The 18,117-nt window shown below is 37.8% G+C and overlaps 1 protein-coding gene across 1 annotated transcript in view; it reads right to left on the bottom strand.

Annotated features, from left to right (window-relative positions):
• The window catches only part of MARCHF1 (membrane associated ring-CH-type finger 1), a 130,249-nt gene that overhangs the window by 16,921 nt on the left and 95,211 nt on the right, over window positions 1–18,117 (bottom strand). Inside the window, 3 exon segments of the mRNA XM_086890382.1 lie at window positions 5,499–5,679; window positions 17,520–18,082; window positions 18,084–18,117. The exon segment at window positions 18,084–18,117 is cut by the window's right edge and continues 27 nt beyond it. Of these exon segments, the coding sequence (XP_086746508.1) occupies window positions 5,499–5,679; window positions 17,520–18,082; window positions 18,084–18,117 (778 nt within the window).

Below are 18,117 nucleotides of genomic sequence, written 5' to 3'. Positions count from 1 at the left end.
AAACATATGGAGATGGCACCACCATAAGAATTTTGCCACCATAAGCAAGCTATGTTCTAGTGTTGTTCTTGTGGCAGAAAATGCAATACAGCAGTATCCTGTGAAGTACAGCACCCTGTCTGTGTACAGATAAATTAGCAGTAATGCTCTACTATCCTCAAAAATTAAGAATACGACTGTCTGAACAAAGTAGTCCCTTGCATCCCTGAGGCATCACAATAGGATATAAATGCCAAAGAATCATTTTTACTTTACAAGCTTTAATATACACGTTGTCCCCTGAGCCCAAAGTTATTTGCTATAATGACATGATAGCCAATGAGAAAGTAATAGCTTTGTGCCTTTGTGCATACTGCTGAAGTGTCTGACCCCACATATTGCAGGCAATTATTTGAGGCTACTGATGTTTTGAGACAGTTTACTGCAAGAAAGATAACACTGGAGTAGGTTGCCTTGACGACACTATGTAGCTGCACCAGAAATCAAACAAAAATGCAGGAGGTCCTTCTATGTTGAGGACTGCAAAATATTTATTGAATTGGGTCAAAAGGGAACTAGTCCCACAGTAAGTCCTATGCAGTATTTGATATCACTTATCATCAGCATTATTAGAAAACTGATGACAAAGCCAGGTGGTTCATACCTCACACCACAGGGCAGTAAGAATTGAAAGCAAGCAGTATGGTAATGACTGCTCAGAAGTTTGGACTTTTTTCCTCTCAGACTCCTCTGGTCACACCTGGATCTTAGAGTTTGCTCTGGCAGTAGTTTCTAATGGTGAGTACTTTTGATTTCATAGAGGTGTACCAAAGAAATTTCTCTGCAGGTTCTATGACTTTGGCAGTGATCACCACACTCTTAAAAAAGAAATGTAAATATGAATTACCAAGCTACCATCGAGTCAAAAGTAAAAAACACCTTTAACATATTTTGCCATCACTGAATGTTTCAGGCATGCTATGACTTTTTTTTTTTTATATCAGCATATAAGTAAATACAGAATACAAGAGGGGTAAGATAATATAGGGTTAGAAGATATATGCACACACTCAAATCAGATCAAGTTTCTTTCATTATCAGCATTTGCTTAGCTTCTGTTTAATAGAAATGTATCACTCTGTACTAAAAGAACATTCCCAGTCCTCTATTTTTTAAAGGGCAGTAATTCAGATGCCCTTTCTATCAGAAAGAAAATTAACCTTAACTGGTACCTAATGCTTCTGTAAACAAAAAAATTACTTGTTCTTATTTAATGACCAAGAGCAACCACATGGTAACAAAGTGCAATATTGTTTATGACTTACATAAATAAGACTTTATTTGTAAATCATTTCAAAAGTAGAATTGGGAGAAAATAGACATCTCTGACAGCACACAATAGTCTGTTGGGATGATGCATCAAAGCAAGACATCTCAGAAGATACTAGATGTCTTAAATAGATATCAAAATTTAAATATGAAAAGTATTTTGTAGTATTGCAAGACACTGTTGAGAATCTCCATTTAAACACATTTTTGTGTTTAAGGCTCCTTTTAATTTGATACTTTAATCCCTTCCATACTCGCTGTATTTTCATTCAATTCCCATTTCTACTAGTCTTCAAATACCACATTCAAGAGATATGAAATGCAGGTGTTAATATCTAGGATTGCATCATTTTTAAAGAAGAAATGTTTTCTCAGGTTTAAGCTATTACCTGAGAGAGCTCAATAAGGAACTCACACAAGCTCCTTACCACTTTCTAATTTCTTCTCTGATAAAGTCACCTTTTAAATTCTGCATCATGGACTGCGGATGCTGGGAGGCAAAGCTGCAAATGCAACTGTATTATTTATAATGACCAACAAATGTAACAGAGACCATAAGAAATAAACCCAAAACACCAAGCATTGCTTAATATTTAATCTCTATATTTATCTTGAGCTGAGTAATTAGACCTGTCCAAATATATGAAACACTTGCAATGTCTGTTGATCAATGCTTAAAAGGATTACCTCGATGCAAAGACTCAGTAAAATGATTAAACCTAATTTTATTTGATGCCTGGTGCTTTCAGGGATTCTCTAATTAAATAACTGTTGTCACAAACTTATTGATTTAATAGTGATTATCTTAATTTATGTTAACTTACTATGTTCTACATTGTCACTAATGCGTGCTAACAGATATGGCATGATATTCCAAAATGATTGTGCTGTAAAACCTTAGACTTCGACAGAAAATCTGCTGTGAAACATAAAGGGTGCATGAAAGGCTGAGACATAAATAAAGATGGTAATTCATTATTGAATTAAATAGTTTGTTTTATATTTAAATCATGCTTTTGTGATTCTGCAAAATGCAAAACTACAGATTCCTGTAATTGTTTGGTAGTCTATATTTTTTTTCCCTTCAGGAGACCAGCAGTAGGAATTTTACAAAGACATTATGATAAAATTCATAATGGAAAAATGCACAGTCAGGGACCAAACTTCAGAATCTCTTATACTGAGTGATGACAAAGATTAAAAATCAAAAAATCAGAACTGGTTAAGAGACATGACCCTTCTACGTGCAGAAAGTCACTTCAAAGCCAGGTCCAAGGGAAATTGCATCACCTGGAGCTGGACAGAAACTTTCATGTTAGGGGAAATTATTTCCTTTGTTTTTTTAATAAATTTGTTTCTTATGAAATTGAATAGGCACTCCTTTCTTGAAACAAAATATGTGGTCATCTCTTCAGGAAGCATGGAAAAGAAACCTGTTTTCAGAATTTCCTCAAAGCTGTTAGCAAAATTAATGACTTCTTTTGGGTCAAATTCGCTGTTCCAGTTGGCATCCAACAAAGTTGACAAGAATTACATTGTTTTCAGCTATAGCTGCTCATAATGTCTCTGCCATCATGCCAAGAGAATTCCAGAAGTCTGGAAAATTTTATTCACTGCTGACAGGCCAGACTTAATGCTGGGGACTGAAGGTTCTTGAGGTCTAGTACAGAACCAAGCTTTAGCAAAAACCCAAAGCTTTTAAGGTCTGGAAATTTCAGAGTCAGAAGTGTTTTTCAGATCCTGCATCAAGGGGACAGGATTGTGGAGAGCTTCGGTGATAGGAGCTGCCTGTCCCACCATACTTTGGTCTCTGATAACCACCCTTTGTGCCAGTCTTTTGAAAACATGGACTCCCAGGGAATGCCCCAAAACTGAGATTTTGGGCTTCATAAAAGCTGCCAAGAAATTTGACAGTTTCATTGGGACTTTACACTTCTGCAGAATATAAAAGTTTTGACAAAAAAAATCCCAAAAACCAAAAAACAAACAACCCCCCTAAAACATCAACCAACCAAACAACAACAACAACAAAAAAAAACCCAAACCAAACCAAAGAGAACAAACAAACAAACAAACAACCCCCCCAAAAAAAACTCCAACCAAAACAGTTGCAGTGATTTTTATAAAGAATATTGGGATGGAAATTTACCAGTCAGCTCTACTCATATGGCAGGTCTCATGCTCACTCTTTCCTCCCTTACCTTGGCTTTGCTACAGCTGTCAAAATACTTGGTTTGCAAAAGAGCTTCTCATAAACTGGTGTTTCATAAATTTGTGAACAATAGTGATGATAGTGCTCACACTTAGTAAGGATCACATTTTTAATTAAATGTAACACTTGAAGAGTGTCACAGTTGAATGCTATAAATGCCAAAGGACAACTAATTTTAGCTTTGAAGTCTTTGGAATTTTTGGTTCATGAAATGGGTGTGACTTACAGAATTTGTAGTTAGATGCTGGATCCATTCTACACAAACAAATATTTGTTAGCATTGCATTTGAAGGGAGGAATGCTGCCAGCATAGACTGCCAGGCAGATAAACTACTTTTGATTAGTGCTTTGAGCAGAAACAAAAACATCTTGCCTGAAAGAAGAGGTGAATCTTTTCTACATCAGAAATCTAAACCATAGCTGAGAACCAATGATAAGCTGAACAAGGTAGCAATCATTCAATTAAGAAATTACAGACTTGTAGGAATTATATTACTACTCTAAGAGTGGGAGGAGATATGGCACTGACCACACACAGAGTTGAAAGTGCCTACTTGTGATATCAAGTTTTGCACATTTTTCATTCCTTTTCCTCTTGGTTGCTATAAATTTTGTTTCCCTTTCATAAAAGATGCTATATTATCTAACAAGACCAGGAAAAGGCTTTTGTTAAAAATACTGGTATCTCTTGAGACAAGTAACTGTTGTGAGAGTACTTGTTAGATGATAGATATTAAAGCAATTTGGCTTGAAAATAGAAACATAAACTGAAAAAATCCCCCAAAGTTATGCAACAGATGGGGGATTTTCATACAAGTATCCTGTCACATTAGCTAAAATTTATCTGCAATTACTAAAACTGAAGTCAATATAATTAAGTTTTTAGCCATCTTTTTTTTTTCTATTTACATCTGTTTCAATTTCTAGCCTACATGGGCAGATCTACCTGGCATTTGAGAACTTTGTCTTTCCCTGTCACAGGCTTTGCTTGCCAATTTAGCCCAATTTCTCTCTTCAGAGTGGTTTATGACCATGGACTTGTTGGAAAATTCCTCTGAATGGGAAGTGTGAAGGAATTCCATTGATTCTCCTTTCTCTGAGCTACTGCTACCTGTGTAAGGCCAAGAAAAACAAAATGTCTTTTGACATTGAAACACTACTATATAGGCATATGCTAGTGATAAGCAATGGTTTCTATTTCTTTCATGTAGAAATTTATTTTAAATCAAAACTTGCCCAGTTCCCAATTGACTCAAGCTTCAAAGATTCAACAAAACTCCAGAAGGATGAGAGCATGTTAAAATAAAATTCAAAGAAAATTCCATTCCAAAGAAAACAGAACCTACATATGTTTAATAAACTCTTCACCTTCCCTATACTGACAAACTTGGAGCATTATATTGATTTATCTTAGAAAACAGATGAGTGCAGATAACATACATTTGACATTCAGGATGCAAAGTCACCCTGTCTTTTAAATTCCATTAACTAATTATAAAGTAGAAGTGATTAATTTGCCCATGAGTGTCACAGCTACAACAGATGCAGCTAAATTGACTGTGTTACTGCTGCCTCCACACGGGTATAACCATCATTCTCAACCAAAAGTTACGGGCTCCATGTAAAAATTGCTGGGTGAACTGGACTGTGTTACTCAGAAACAAAACATGAGAAGATTTCTTTCTGGCTTCAAAATATGCAGATGAACCCATAACAAAAAGCTGAAGATAAAAAGTCTGAACCAAAAGACTATTATTTGTGCATTTATGTTGCACGTGTGATGGCAGAGAGCCTTTAGTCAAATTCTCTGCTGCTGAAAATGAACCAACTTAACTATAAGAATAAAATCACCGTGACCGATTAATTAAAGCAAACACAAAGCCATTCTGGACAGATGTTTCTTTAACAGTGCTTGCAATTTCCACAGCCACTCTGGAGCAGTGAGACCTGAGGATAATTGAACTCCAAAACACCCTACCTTCCGGAGAGGCTTGAGCTTGGTCTCCATGATGAAGTCGTACTTGCAGAGCTCGCAGCAGCGCGTGTCCGAGCTCTTAATCCACTGGTGCAGGCAGGCCTGGTGAACGAAGCGCAGGGTCCCCGTGCAGCGACACGGCGTGATGAGGGGGCTTTCATCATCCCCCTCACAGTGACAGATCCTGACAGGAAGGACAGCGAGAGCGAGTGAGGCAACCTGCCAACCAGCAACGCAAAGGCACTGCTTATTTACACTGCTTCCCCACCTCCAGGCTCGACATTCAGAAGATGCCAGGTAAATGACCTTTCAGATGGAGGCCCGGGAACACACTCCGTGTTCCTTTCTGCCATTTAACAATTTCCCTTCACTTAGTTGTTTCTCTTTGAACTTTCTACGTGGTCTGAAGGTGAATCAATAGAAATAACAGTTTTTTCCCTTTTATGCATGGCAAAACCTTTAAGACAAAATACCAGAGCAGAACAGTTCTTGGTCTGTAAGCAATGCCAATAAAACCCTCAAAGGCAGAGAAATCTAACCCAAGCTGAAAATATCCAGCATGTGAAGTACAAAAAGTTCCTAGGATATCTCTCTGGAGTTACCCAGTTACCAAGTAACAGTTAAAAGAATCAGAGAGCAGTTTTGAGTCCTCTGGAGTCATGCATATGGCACAGTGTGTACACACATGCACACTTTTTAGGAGGCAGGTATTGAAAAGTCATGGTCATTTCTTTACTCCTCGCAGTCCCTTTTAAGTAGACAGCTGCATTATCTGGGAAAACAAAAACTACTCTGTAAGCAGACCCTATGATAAAGGTTGGTCCCAGAACTGGTTTACTTTATGATGGGATACAGAGCTTTTCATATTGTGGTTTTGCATAAAGTGATCAGTGCTCTAACATCATCACCTAAAGGGCTTCTTCTGTGACACATGTCCAAGTGTCCTGCTGGTTTTTCCCTCTTACAAACAGACTCCTGATCACATCAGGAAAACATTTACCCATCAAAGACAATGTCAGATTTATTGGCAAGCATCTCATTAAAGGCAGGGAAAGCTCTACAGAGAGCAGAAGGCTTAACCACACACCTGAAGTTAAGGAGGTTCACCTCAGTGAAGAGTAATTCCCCCCCACCCCAAACCTAGAAAAACACAACAAAGCACCCAAGGTCTAATGAGTGTCTGAAGTGTCAAACTGGCATGCAAGAGGGAAAAAAAAAAAAAAAAAAGAAAAAAAAAAGACAAAACAAAAACAAACAAAAAAACCACAAAAAGAACCAAACAAAAAAAAAAATCCACCCTGAAGCCTGAGAAATGCTATTTCAAAATAAAGAAGTAGCAATAACAGCACAGATCCTGTTGTCATGGCCTTAGAAACTCAGGAGTAGCACCCACAGTGCAGATGCAGAAGTGTCTGAACTTATCTGAGGAGTAACATCCTTTTACAGAGAAAATTGTGACCGCACCACAGGGTAGGAAAAGGGATAGGAGAGCTTCAGGATGAGGTTGTCATCCTACTGGGAAGATGGGTGACCTTTCTAGAGCAGGAGCTTCTGATGTATGTCAGGAGGCAACCTGACAAAGACATCCCAGGAAAGACTGGCTACTGCACAGCTCTGAGGCAGCCAAGTCTGTAAGCAGGTGAGGAGGAAATTCAAATGTCTAAATGAAAGATCTACAGATCAGAACTGGCAGCTCCACTATTCTCCCACAGTGTAGCTCAGAGCCATGAGAAAATCAATCTACGATAATGGGAAAGCAGAACAAAGCTGCTTTGCTGGACATACAGAAATAAAGAGACCAAAAAAATCCAACAGATAAATGAAGCTCTGAATACCTGGTCCACAAAAGCCAGGTTTCAATTTCTGCAGTGGTGCTTGTACAGGATTTCATGCCCCACAGCAGTGAAGAGGAGAGCAAATTACCCACAACTTCCTTCTTGCACATGTTCATTTTTTGAGACACATTTTACAGGAACTCAATTTACAGTCTTGTCTTTACTAATCCAGCTGAGTTAGGTGCATCAGTAGCTTAGCTCTTAGATGGCAATTGCCTGTGTGGTGATTTCTTACTGAGCCTCTAGCTTGAACAGAACTATATTTTCAAAACACGGAATAGTTATTTTTTTCGCAAATGCATTCCCAACTGAGAGTTACATAAAAAACATAATTTTCTTTTTAAATTAAAGCTATTCCCCAAAGGAAGACCAGCATTCTTTGTTCATTTAAATTCATGCCATAAATAATTTATTTTACAGCCTTAGCATTTAGACTATTTAGAAATTAGACAACTAAGCTATGTACCCAGTAGCCCTTTTTCTACTACTACCAAGATTGTTTAAAATTATTTTCAGAGCTAAAATACAAGTCTAAAATTCCACTGGGTTTTTCAAATAAAGTGACACTGCTAATTTGAAATGAATAGAAATAATCCTTAGTGGAAATACTTCTACAGAAGAATTCTATATGCATTATACATTCTATTTGGGCTTTCCTTGTACACAGGACACAAACCAATTGTGTAAACAACAGGGTGATACTAAGAACTTACAGTATGAATAAGCTTGAACTAAATATTCTAATGGCCTCTTCTAGCTTTATAACCATGAAATATGTAATGAGAATTAAAACAAACTTTAGTAGGAATTGAAGTCCAGAGAAAATGACCAAAGGCATGGCTTTCATTATTTTGAATGCTTTTTGGTCTCTTTGGTGCAATTTAACTCTTTGTTATTTGTTTAACTGTAAGAAATTAGCTTGAAAGATGACTGAGTACCTAAACTCACAATGTGAGTTTAGTGACAATCTAAAGATTTGTTGGTGCCCAGCACCTGTGATGACAGACTGTTGGCTAAGTGCTTAAACATCTTCTAAAGACTTGGAGCAGATAACTTGCTCTGTCTTCCTCAGCCATTAGAATTGAACCACAACTTTGTGTGTCTTTGCTCTTTGATGAGCTCATCCATGATGTACATCATTATTATCAACAAATTGTAGAAGGTATATTGTTAATCATGGTTTTGAGAAGTTTGTTGTGCAAACAGAATGGAGGTAGGGATACAAAGCACAGACATACCTGAACCAAGCCTGGAGGTGGAGAACTTTCATTCTAGCTTCCTGTTGTCAAATGATCACAAGTGTTTGAGACTTTCATGCATCAGATTGATTATTTAGCTGCCTGAACTTGTTTTGAGAATAAAATTTGTCTGCATACTTTAGAAATTAACTGAATGGGAACAAAATGGGAATGGGAACTGAACTGGAACAAAAACACTCTTTATGATAAAGAAAAAAATATATTATTTGATAAATCTATACTGATTTATTTACAAGTTGTAGTACAGCACAGATCACTGTTAATAGATGCCGTTTTAGCTGCTCAAACACACCTGCAGAATTTGCATACTCAGCTTTTCTCAAATTTTTAGTCCTTTAGTAGATAAGCGGCTTTCATTATAGAGAAATACCTTTGGCTTTTTTTTTTTTTTTTGACAACTTAGTGCTTTAAGGATTCCTATCTGTGAACAGGACCTTTCTTTTCCAGAGGAAACAATGAGCACAGGAGTCCAAAAGAGCTTTTGCTCTATGAATCATGTGTACACCAGACAACACAGGATATATGAGCCATTAGATGACCTTCTCATTCAGATATACAAAATTTTGTGTCTGTATGTGTACAGACCTACAAACACATCCCTACACACTGAGATCACAGAATATCTATATTTCTTTAAATAAAACTCACTGTGAATCTTTATGAAATAATACTCCAACAGTGCTGTCATCCTTATGTGTAAGTTTTTGTTTTATAAGCCAGTATTTTAATTACCCAGAACAAATTTTTCTAGAACAGTATTGTTCCTACATTTATGTAGATGTACCAAACACAGGAATTAATGGTAACATTGTGCATATATGAGATGAAAAACAAAACCACAAAAATTCTTTGAAGGATGTTCTTAAACAGCAGGTTCATATATATAATGCAATAAATTAAGAAAAATATTTTTCAGGGAAAAAATATGTAATGTTAAAACTGAAAACATCAGTATTTGTGAAAGATCTTCATAATTCATATAAAAACTGTTGCAGAACTCTTATATGTTCCTTGCAAAACATATTGCCACCACACATATATAAACAAAAGGAATTTCTTATCAGATCAAAATAATGAAAGGCAGCTAAAGAAAGCACTCAGAAGTGAGACATCTTCAGAATTTAATGTCATACCATCTTAAATTCCATGACTATTAATTGCTTTCTCATGTTTTCCATGATCCTGTTCACTGCAAAAGATAAAAGGCAGAAAGGGAAGAATGAAACCAGCCCACAACTCGCAGGCATTCCTAAGGTCATTGGATTTTGGCAGATTCTCAAAAAAACACTAAGAGTTATCTTGGATGACTGACCTTCACTTGTCATAAAATTAAGACTTTTTTTCTTCCATACAGACAAACATTTCCATTTTCCATACAGACAAACATAATCTCAGTTTAAAAGGTCTAAAATCAGTATGGAACAAGGAGATCACTTGGAAAGCTTTCAGGTTTTCGCAACAGTTATTTATTCTGGCAAAATCATGTAAATTAAAATTGCAATCTAGATGGTTAGCATCTAAGATGCTCATTGCAAGAGATACAGGCAGATTCCAACAGCTTTGTAGCTCTTTCTTCACTTGCAGTTAACAGTTTTACTCTCATTAAAGAGAATAGCTGCTAATCTCCAACCTCATTGGAAACGCAGCAGTTGCCCTAACCTGTCTTTCACTAATCCACCTGACTCTTTGGAAATTAAGAAAATGGGCTGATCCCTGTGCCTCTGTAGTGAAGTGGAAAACACACTTATTCTGCAGGAGTCCTGTGAGATTTAGTGCTCCACTCCTACCCTGCCAGCAAGTGCTCCTCTGGGACAGCATCCACCCAGCTGATTCCCAAGCATGTCTGGATCTCTGCCAAAGGAGAGTGATAAAGAGTAAGAATCAATCAGCATGTCCCTGCTTCTGCTGCAAGCCAGATTAAGAATCTTGTCACTAGGAGCAGCGCTGGTGGAAAAGTGTTTGCAGTAACTCTGCATCACCAGAACTCTTTCTGTGGATCCCACATTTACAACTGGCCCCCTATCTCAGTACCTGGTAAAACTCTTAAGGATTTTTGGCCACCACACATAGAGCAAGGGTTTAGCTACAGAAGCTTTTGTAGACTTTGAAAACACACCAGGTCAAATTTTACCCTCATTAACAAACATAAAATATAGGGGCTTATTTTTTAAGCCTCTGAGGCTTTAAAAAATATAAATGTATATGGGGGCATGGGCATACTGATAGTGATGTACAATAATGTTTAAGGGCTATAAATGATGTAATTATGTAAAACCTGTATTGTTCCTTAATTTTCTGGCTGCTGTACAGCTATGTCCATGCTATCAAGCACTACAGTGAAATTCTAACAAATCTGCTGAAAAAAACCCAGCTAGTGCTAAAACCTGGGGTATCTACACCAGACCCATCTTGGTGGGTGTTTCTTTGACTTGCAACTGATTTTAGAGTGGACCAGGAATAAACTCAAAGGTTGAAGAACCCTGAGACAAACTCTCAGTGTGGTTCAAAAGCATGGCAAAAGTAACACTGATCAGGTGTGCTTCAAAAGCAGGCTCCTTATTTGCACTAAAGCACTAATGAAGGCCCTTTCACTTGCCAAATGAGGAGGAGCTGGAGCCTTTTGACTGTGGCATGTTTACACCAACTTTGATGCAACTGATAGGCAACCTGAACTAAATTAACACAGATGCCTAATAACTCCACAGTCATTTTCTTAAAGATGGAAGAATACCAGAGAGCAAGAGAAATACTTTTGAACTTTTAACAGATTTCCTTAGTATAAGAGGGAAATACTTTCTCCATATAAATATGCTCAAGGAAGATAATGCCTATTCTAGAAATATTTGTTTTGGGGAGAAATTATTGAAGAGGCAGTTACATCCTGCCCTTCACAGGAAAGCACATATCAACTCATAATGGTTATGCAAAGAAACATTTTTACTCTGTTGGGTGAGTACATTTCATCACTGAATCTCACTGTTGCTAACCGGAGCTTAGTCAGGGAGAAACAGCAGAGCTGAAAAATGTTGGAGCAAGTGAATCCCCGGATTTGATTTTTGGCTGTGAGGATTATTAGCTGCCAGCATGAAATGCCATGAGCTCCTAGGTTATCTTAATTGGACCAAAAGGATCCAGTTCCCCAGAACTGCAAAAGGATGCACAAAATTGCTGTTGCTACTGGTGTATTTTTTTTCTTAGGAAAACTATTCTGTCCCAAAAAGGTCATTTTCTCTTTTGCCAATTTGTAAAGTTCTTACAGTACTTTTAGATAGTTAGAATCTGAAATTAAACAACTTTATGAACAACTCACAGCAAGTAATTGTCATTCAGAAAAAGAATCCACAAAAATATCAAACTCTGCTCATACACAGTGTATCACTTGGAAAAAAAAAAAAAGGTTAAATTCACTGAATCTGTTCACCTTGCAATAGGGTTCAGAGTGCCATGTTTCTCTTGCTTTCATTTTATAGGCTTTTCTTTTTTAAAATCTCATTTCCATCCTTTCCACTTTTAAATCACAAAGTGATCTAAATGACAAATTGGTACTCCTCTCCATTTAAACATGGTGTGAATGAGGCACATTAATTCTCCACACCAAATGTAATCCATTTGTATATCTCTTCCCTGTCACTCCTGCCCTTCCATTACGCTATACAGTCAGCTGTCTTTACCTGACTAGAGGAAAAACCATTTTTAAAATGTTGCACCACACTAGTGGAATTTCATAAGGACCTAGTTCATAAAGATTTCCCTTCTTTTCTGCAAAAGTGATCAGAATTTTTAAGAGCCCCAACAGCAAACAACATTAGTGAAAGCACATAAATATTTTATTTTGTCGACATTTCTTGTCTTTCTATTAATCACCTTTATAGGTGATAAATAGGATATCTAAAGAGTTACAAGTAATTGCTGCCTCAGATGCACTGTTAGTGCAAGCTACATGTCTGACAAGATTTACTGCACTGAACAAGTTCAAAGAACTAGGGACTGCATCTCAAAATAGGATATAGATTTCCTCCCACCCACCTAGTGAAAGTCAAAGCTTTAAGGAACTAAACTCTATACACAAAATATGCAAGCTTTAAGTATTCAATAACAGGACCCTTAAAACCAAGGATAACTTGCTTACAGGACGTTGTGGCATTCCACTGATTTCCATTAAAAATAATAATAAGTTCTGAGAGAAACAAGCAGAAACCAGGACTCAGTTCTCCCCCAGATAAGTGAGCCTAATCAAAACAAAGACATGCTTGCCTTACTTTGGCTCTCCTTGCATCCTTGTGAATCATGGAGAGCTTCCAAAAGAGACTGCATAACCAGATGGTTGAAGAGGTGACAGATGGGGATTTGAACCATCAGGCAGATAATAGAATTAACCAGAATTTCATACTGCTTCGAAGACTGATGAACCACCAGACCAGCAAGCAGAGAAGGAGACTCCTCAAAAAGCAGGAGACTCCTATCAAGAAGTCACTTTGCAAAAAAATAAAGCTCTGAACAGGAAAGTTAGCAGCAGTCACAGCTCCTTCAAGGAAGGGGTGAGGAGTCAACATGCAGAAGATTCAGAGAGTTAAATCCTAACATGTCATCCTGAGATCACAAGGTACACACTAACATCCCAGGGAAAAGCAGGTGAAAAACCCTCCAGCTAAACACCACAGTCTGGAAGCAAAGCATCTTCCATTTTATAGTGATTTTAGAAAGCTCTGGATGATATTTCAAGTCTTCGCTACAGTTTCATCACTGGTCCAACATCAAGGTTTTGGCACAAGTATTTAGAATGTTAAAATTCACTGGTAGAATTTTAACCTACATATCTATCTTCTGTTCAACTTTCTGGGTTTTTCTTCCTCAAGGGCTTGTTTCCTACCAAGCACCTTTCTGTTCTGCTAATTTTATGAACACTCTTCTGCCTGAATATTTCAGAATGTAAGCAACTGCATGAAAGATATATTTTTTGAAGGTCCTACTAAATAATATTAAGAAAAAAACCCTGCTGAAGCACTTGACTTCACAGAGAGAAATAACATAATCATATTGTCTCTTGTCATATGCAGTATTCACTATTTCTTTCCATCTATAATTGTGCTAACACACAGAAATGCCAATATTAGTATTTTCCTAAGTTTATAATGGCGTTTAATTAACACACTAGATTCTGAAAACTGTTTTTTTTAAAAATTATGCCTGAAATCTACTCTGCAGATCTCATGAATCAATTTCATCATCTCCTTTACTTCTTCCCTTCCCTGCTTTTCTCACATGCCCTACTGTTATACCCTGCTCCTCAAATCAGTGCCTGCCATTACCTGACTGCAGAAAGAATCATTCAGAGTTCAACAAAATCAAAATCTGATTTCCAATAAGCATCTTTTTTCAAAGTGAGAAACTCAGATTTATTTGAGTGTGCATGCTTTTGGTGCAATGACTCAGTCAGCACTACAAAAAGATTCTACACCAAAAGCCTAACTAGTTAAACAGAAAATACCTTTCAATAATAAAATAATAAAATTCAATTCAAAAATTCAGTAATAAAAGTACCACAAGATATATTCAGAATCAATACACAGAGCACTTATGATCCACTAGTGGTAATATCAACTACCCAATTTTCTTTTCTTAGTGATTCCATGTGAAAATCTATGAGACTCACTTCTCACAGTCCATTCACTTTGTCATGTCCAACACACAGATGCTCCCTTCAGGGAGATTATCCACATGCAGACCAAAGAAAGCTATTTCTGAGGCTGTGCCTCAAGCCATGGCAAATTCCAGGATAAAGTATGTATGAAAAAAATCTCAGGCACAGGGCAACTTAGGAAAAGGGGGATTAAACTGTATGATTTAAAAAGCCTATGCTGTGAATCTTTTTTTAAAAAATAAAATAAATAAATTAGGTGCCAAAACAACTCAGCAGGGCCAGAACTTACATTGTATCTCAGAAGAAATCTTGCCTCCTAATGGACTCCAGGAGAAAGTAGTTGCTCAGGGTAGAGACTGTAAAGGTCAGAATTGATGCCATGACATTTTTTCAGCATTTTGGAAAGAATCAGTGACACTAGAAGGGCAAATAATTCACTGGAGTGACCAAGAGGCTCCCCTTAGACTAGGTGAAGAACATCCTGCACAATGGCACTGTACTTTTGAGTATGGAATTGAGTGTGACCTGTCACATTCCTGCTCATGCTGCTAAATGCAGAGTGAAGAAACTGTCAGCAATCCATAAGGAAATGAAGGAAAAAGATTGCCTGCCCAGAAACTTAAAAGATGTCACCATGAGATGGTCATGATCCCTGTTCCTCTGCTATTTCCACACAATACACACACTTAGGTGAGGGCCACTCCTCTCAGCCAGTGCTGTTATATCAACCAAGAGACATGAATAGCTAGGATGAAAAGCTTGAAGAAACATCCCAGGAAACAAAATTTCTACATCACAACCAGCTATGCTAACCCAGTCTTAGCATAAACATAATGAAACTGCCCTCCTTTTTCTATTTCTCATGCACAAAAATGGTGCATATGTACACAACTACACTGACATGCAATTGTTTGGTTTTTGTTTCAGACTGGAGGTTGTGAATTTAAAAAGAAAACATACCACATAGAGATCATAAATCAATGAAGTGCATGGACCTGTCCTGAGAAATAGAAACTACAGTCTGTTATGAATTGGTAGTAAAAACATGTCTTTCCTCTTCTTCAGCTGTCTGCAAACTGATTAAGTAAGACAACTTATCAGCTATGAAAAATTAATGTGCTTTTGATTTTGCTATGTTTTTCCTAGATGAATTACAGTTACTATGATACATCTGATAATGACAACAACAAAAAGTAGTATTGTCCCTGACATGTAAAAACATGTGTTTATGACTGGCTTAAGAAATTTTGCAAAACAGGTCTCATTACCAGCCATATTAAGTTTAATGCTGGTTGTTCAAAGAACACCTCCACTGATACTGAGCCTAAGGGCACACACAACCTATCAAAATTTTTCAGCTTTCCTCAACTAAATAAGAGCCTGGCTGAAAAGTATGCACATCCAAAAGGTCCATCCTTGAACCAAGCTCCAAGTCCTGCAAAAAGTGCCTGACAAATTATAATAAAATTAAGTGGGTTAAGAAGACAAATAAAAGACTGGGATTCATTTCTCATTTGATAGCAAATTCTAAGTTTGGTGACTTGGGCAACAGTGAGGACTAATCTACATAACACATTTACAGAACTTTATATATATATATATATATATATATATATATATATATATATATATAGTGTATATGTGTGTGTGTGTATATATATATATAGTGTGTGTGTGTATATATAGATATAGATATACAGGTATATAGATATATAGATAGATATATAGAGTGCGTATATATATAGAGAGAGTGTATATACTGTATATATACTAATGTATGTACTACATTGGATCTTCAATACATGCAGGCTGGGTAGTTCAGAAATAGAAGACAGCTCTGAAGCTGTTGTAGTTATCTGTGCACACCTCTGCATCACACCCTGTAGACACATTTCAATAATATGGTTTATTTAACACTGCTGCTGTTTCTTTGCATTTCTATAAGGTAGAGAGAACCCAAGCCTGGTCCTAATACATAGGCTCATGCACAAGCACAGCTGGACTTTGAAGAACCTTAAATTAAGACAATGGTCGGACAGTGGAAATGTGCATTTTTGCTTTTAAGTATAAAAAGGAGTGCATAGCCCTAGCTGTATTAGTAATGGCTTATATCTTCTGCTGCAAAAAACCCACAAAATACTTGCATATTACCTTTTTTCTTTTTAGAAATAAGATCTTTGCAGTGTTTCACTAGGTTCAAGCATTCTGTGAAACTGCATGATGTGGCATCATGAACTTCCTCATCCTCTGTTTATATTTCCACACAAATTCTTCCCAGCAAAGAAAAGTGAGAAGTTTTGGGTTACCATATGAAGAAACTAAGCTTGATTTACACTTTGTAGATGAGAGCCAATGCTGGCTCACAAGTTTGGTGAGGGAGAAAAAAGGAAATACTTGTTTCAGTTCTGTTAGACTTACGGGATGGTGCATTTTCATCTACCACTGAACTAAGTAACGCAAGCGTTCTCAGCTGTGTACTCCAAATTTGGATGTTAGCCCAGAAGTGGCTAGCTTGATCTCATTTCCAGGGTAAAACGCTCACCTTCTGCTTGCACGCTTCACACCAAGGGCATCAGACTGTCAGAGGCCTGACCTTCTGAACTAAAGAGATCTCTTGGTGTTGCCTTTTCTTTCCCAAAGCTTATTTTACTGTTGATTCTGCCCAATAACCCTTTTGTATCACTCCAATCCTTGCGAGGGGTGACTGAACTAACAGCCCACACACATTCACAGTGTGGAGGTGTTTGGCAGAGCAGAATCACAGACAAATCATGCCCCACCAGAGATGATGTTCTCCAGGCACCATCCACTGGATTCCTGAGGTAATGGCAACTCTAAGGGACACTGAATCAAGACCATAAATTTATTTCATGTAAGTCATTGAAAAATTACACAGAGGGACCAAAGCTGGACTTGAACTGATCACTTAAGGATGAAAAGCTCTGTATCCCACTGTATTGAGCTATCTGGCACTCTGCTTCATTCTCTGCCTCTGGCTGGAGATTTAAAAAACCACAATACTCTGTCAGATGACAGACAGAGCGGGTCCATCTTCATGGAGAAAAGACAAACATTTGGCTCCTTTGTAGGATTACTCTTTCTAAATAATCTCTTCAAATTTAGATATGCTAACTTCTCTGTAGCAAAGGTTCTTGTGTTATTTCCTGTGGCCTGCCTAGCAGTTTACTACTGAGAAACAGCGACAGAAAGCAGTCAAGGGAAAGGCACTCAGACCGTGGGCAGGGAGAAACTTCTTAAGAATGCTAAATCCTTCTTATTAGGGACTAACCTGCATACTTCTAAATCATCAGACCAGTCATCATACAACACTGGAGGCTTCTGAACAGCGTGAGGCACAGTGGGCCCTGCCCCAGCAGGTGCTCCATGGTCTGGGACTGCCAGAGCATCGCTGCCAGAGCCTGCCTCTGCAAAGGAGTCCTTCGTGTGTCTAAGGAAAGCTGCAGGCTGCCGATCTCTCTGGTAGCTTTTCCCTTTGCTTTTCCCACATTTTCTTGAGGAAATCCTTGCTTCCTGAGATGATGCTGAAGACTGTGACTCCTTAAGCTTTGGAATCCTTCGGCGGTGATTTAAAGTAGGATTCTCAGGGTCAGACACTTCTTGTTTCTCTTTTCCCACTGTCCCCAAGGTGACAAGTTCAACAGCATTATTGTTTGAGGACCCATCCTGGTTACTGCATGATCTATTGTTTCTTCTCCCTCTCCTGGCCATCCTGGCCTTTTCTCTTGCTCTCCTCCTAGCCTGAGCCCACTGACTCTCATCTGAAGATGATGATGAATCAGATGTGTTCCAGCTGGATCTCGGAGGCTCGGGATGCAATTTACAGTTTCTCCCCCTTTCCTTGCTTTTCTGTGTGCTCACCATTGTCT

Source organism: Cyanistes caeruleus, chromosome 5 (genome assembly GCF_971803275.1).
Source record: "Cyanistes caeruleus chromosome 5, bCyaCae1.hap1.1, whole genome shotgun sequence".
NCBI classification, from domain to species: domain Eukaryota; kingdom Metazoa; phylum Chordata; class Aves; order Passeriformes; family Paridae; genus Cyanistes; species Cyanistes caeruleus.
This window is presented reverse-complemented; position numbering and strand designations above follow the sequence as displayed.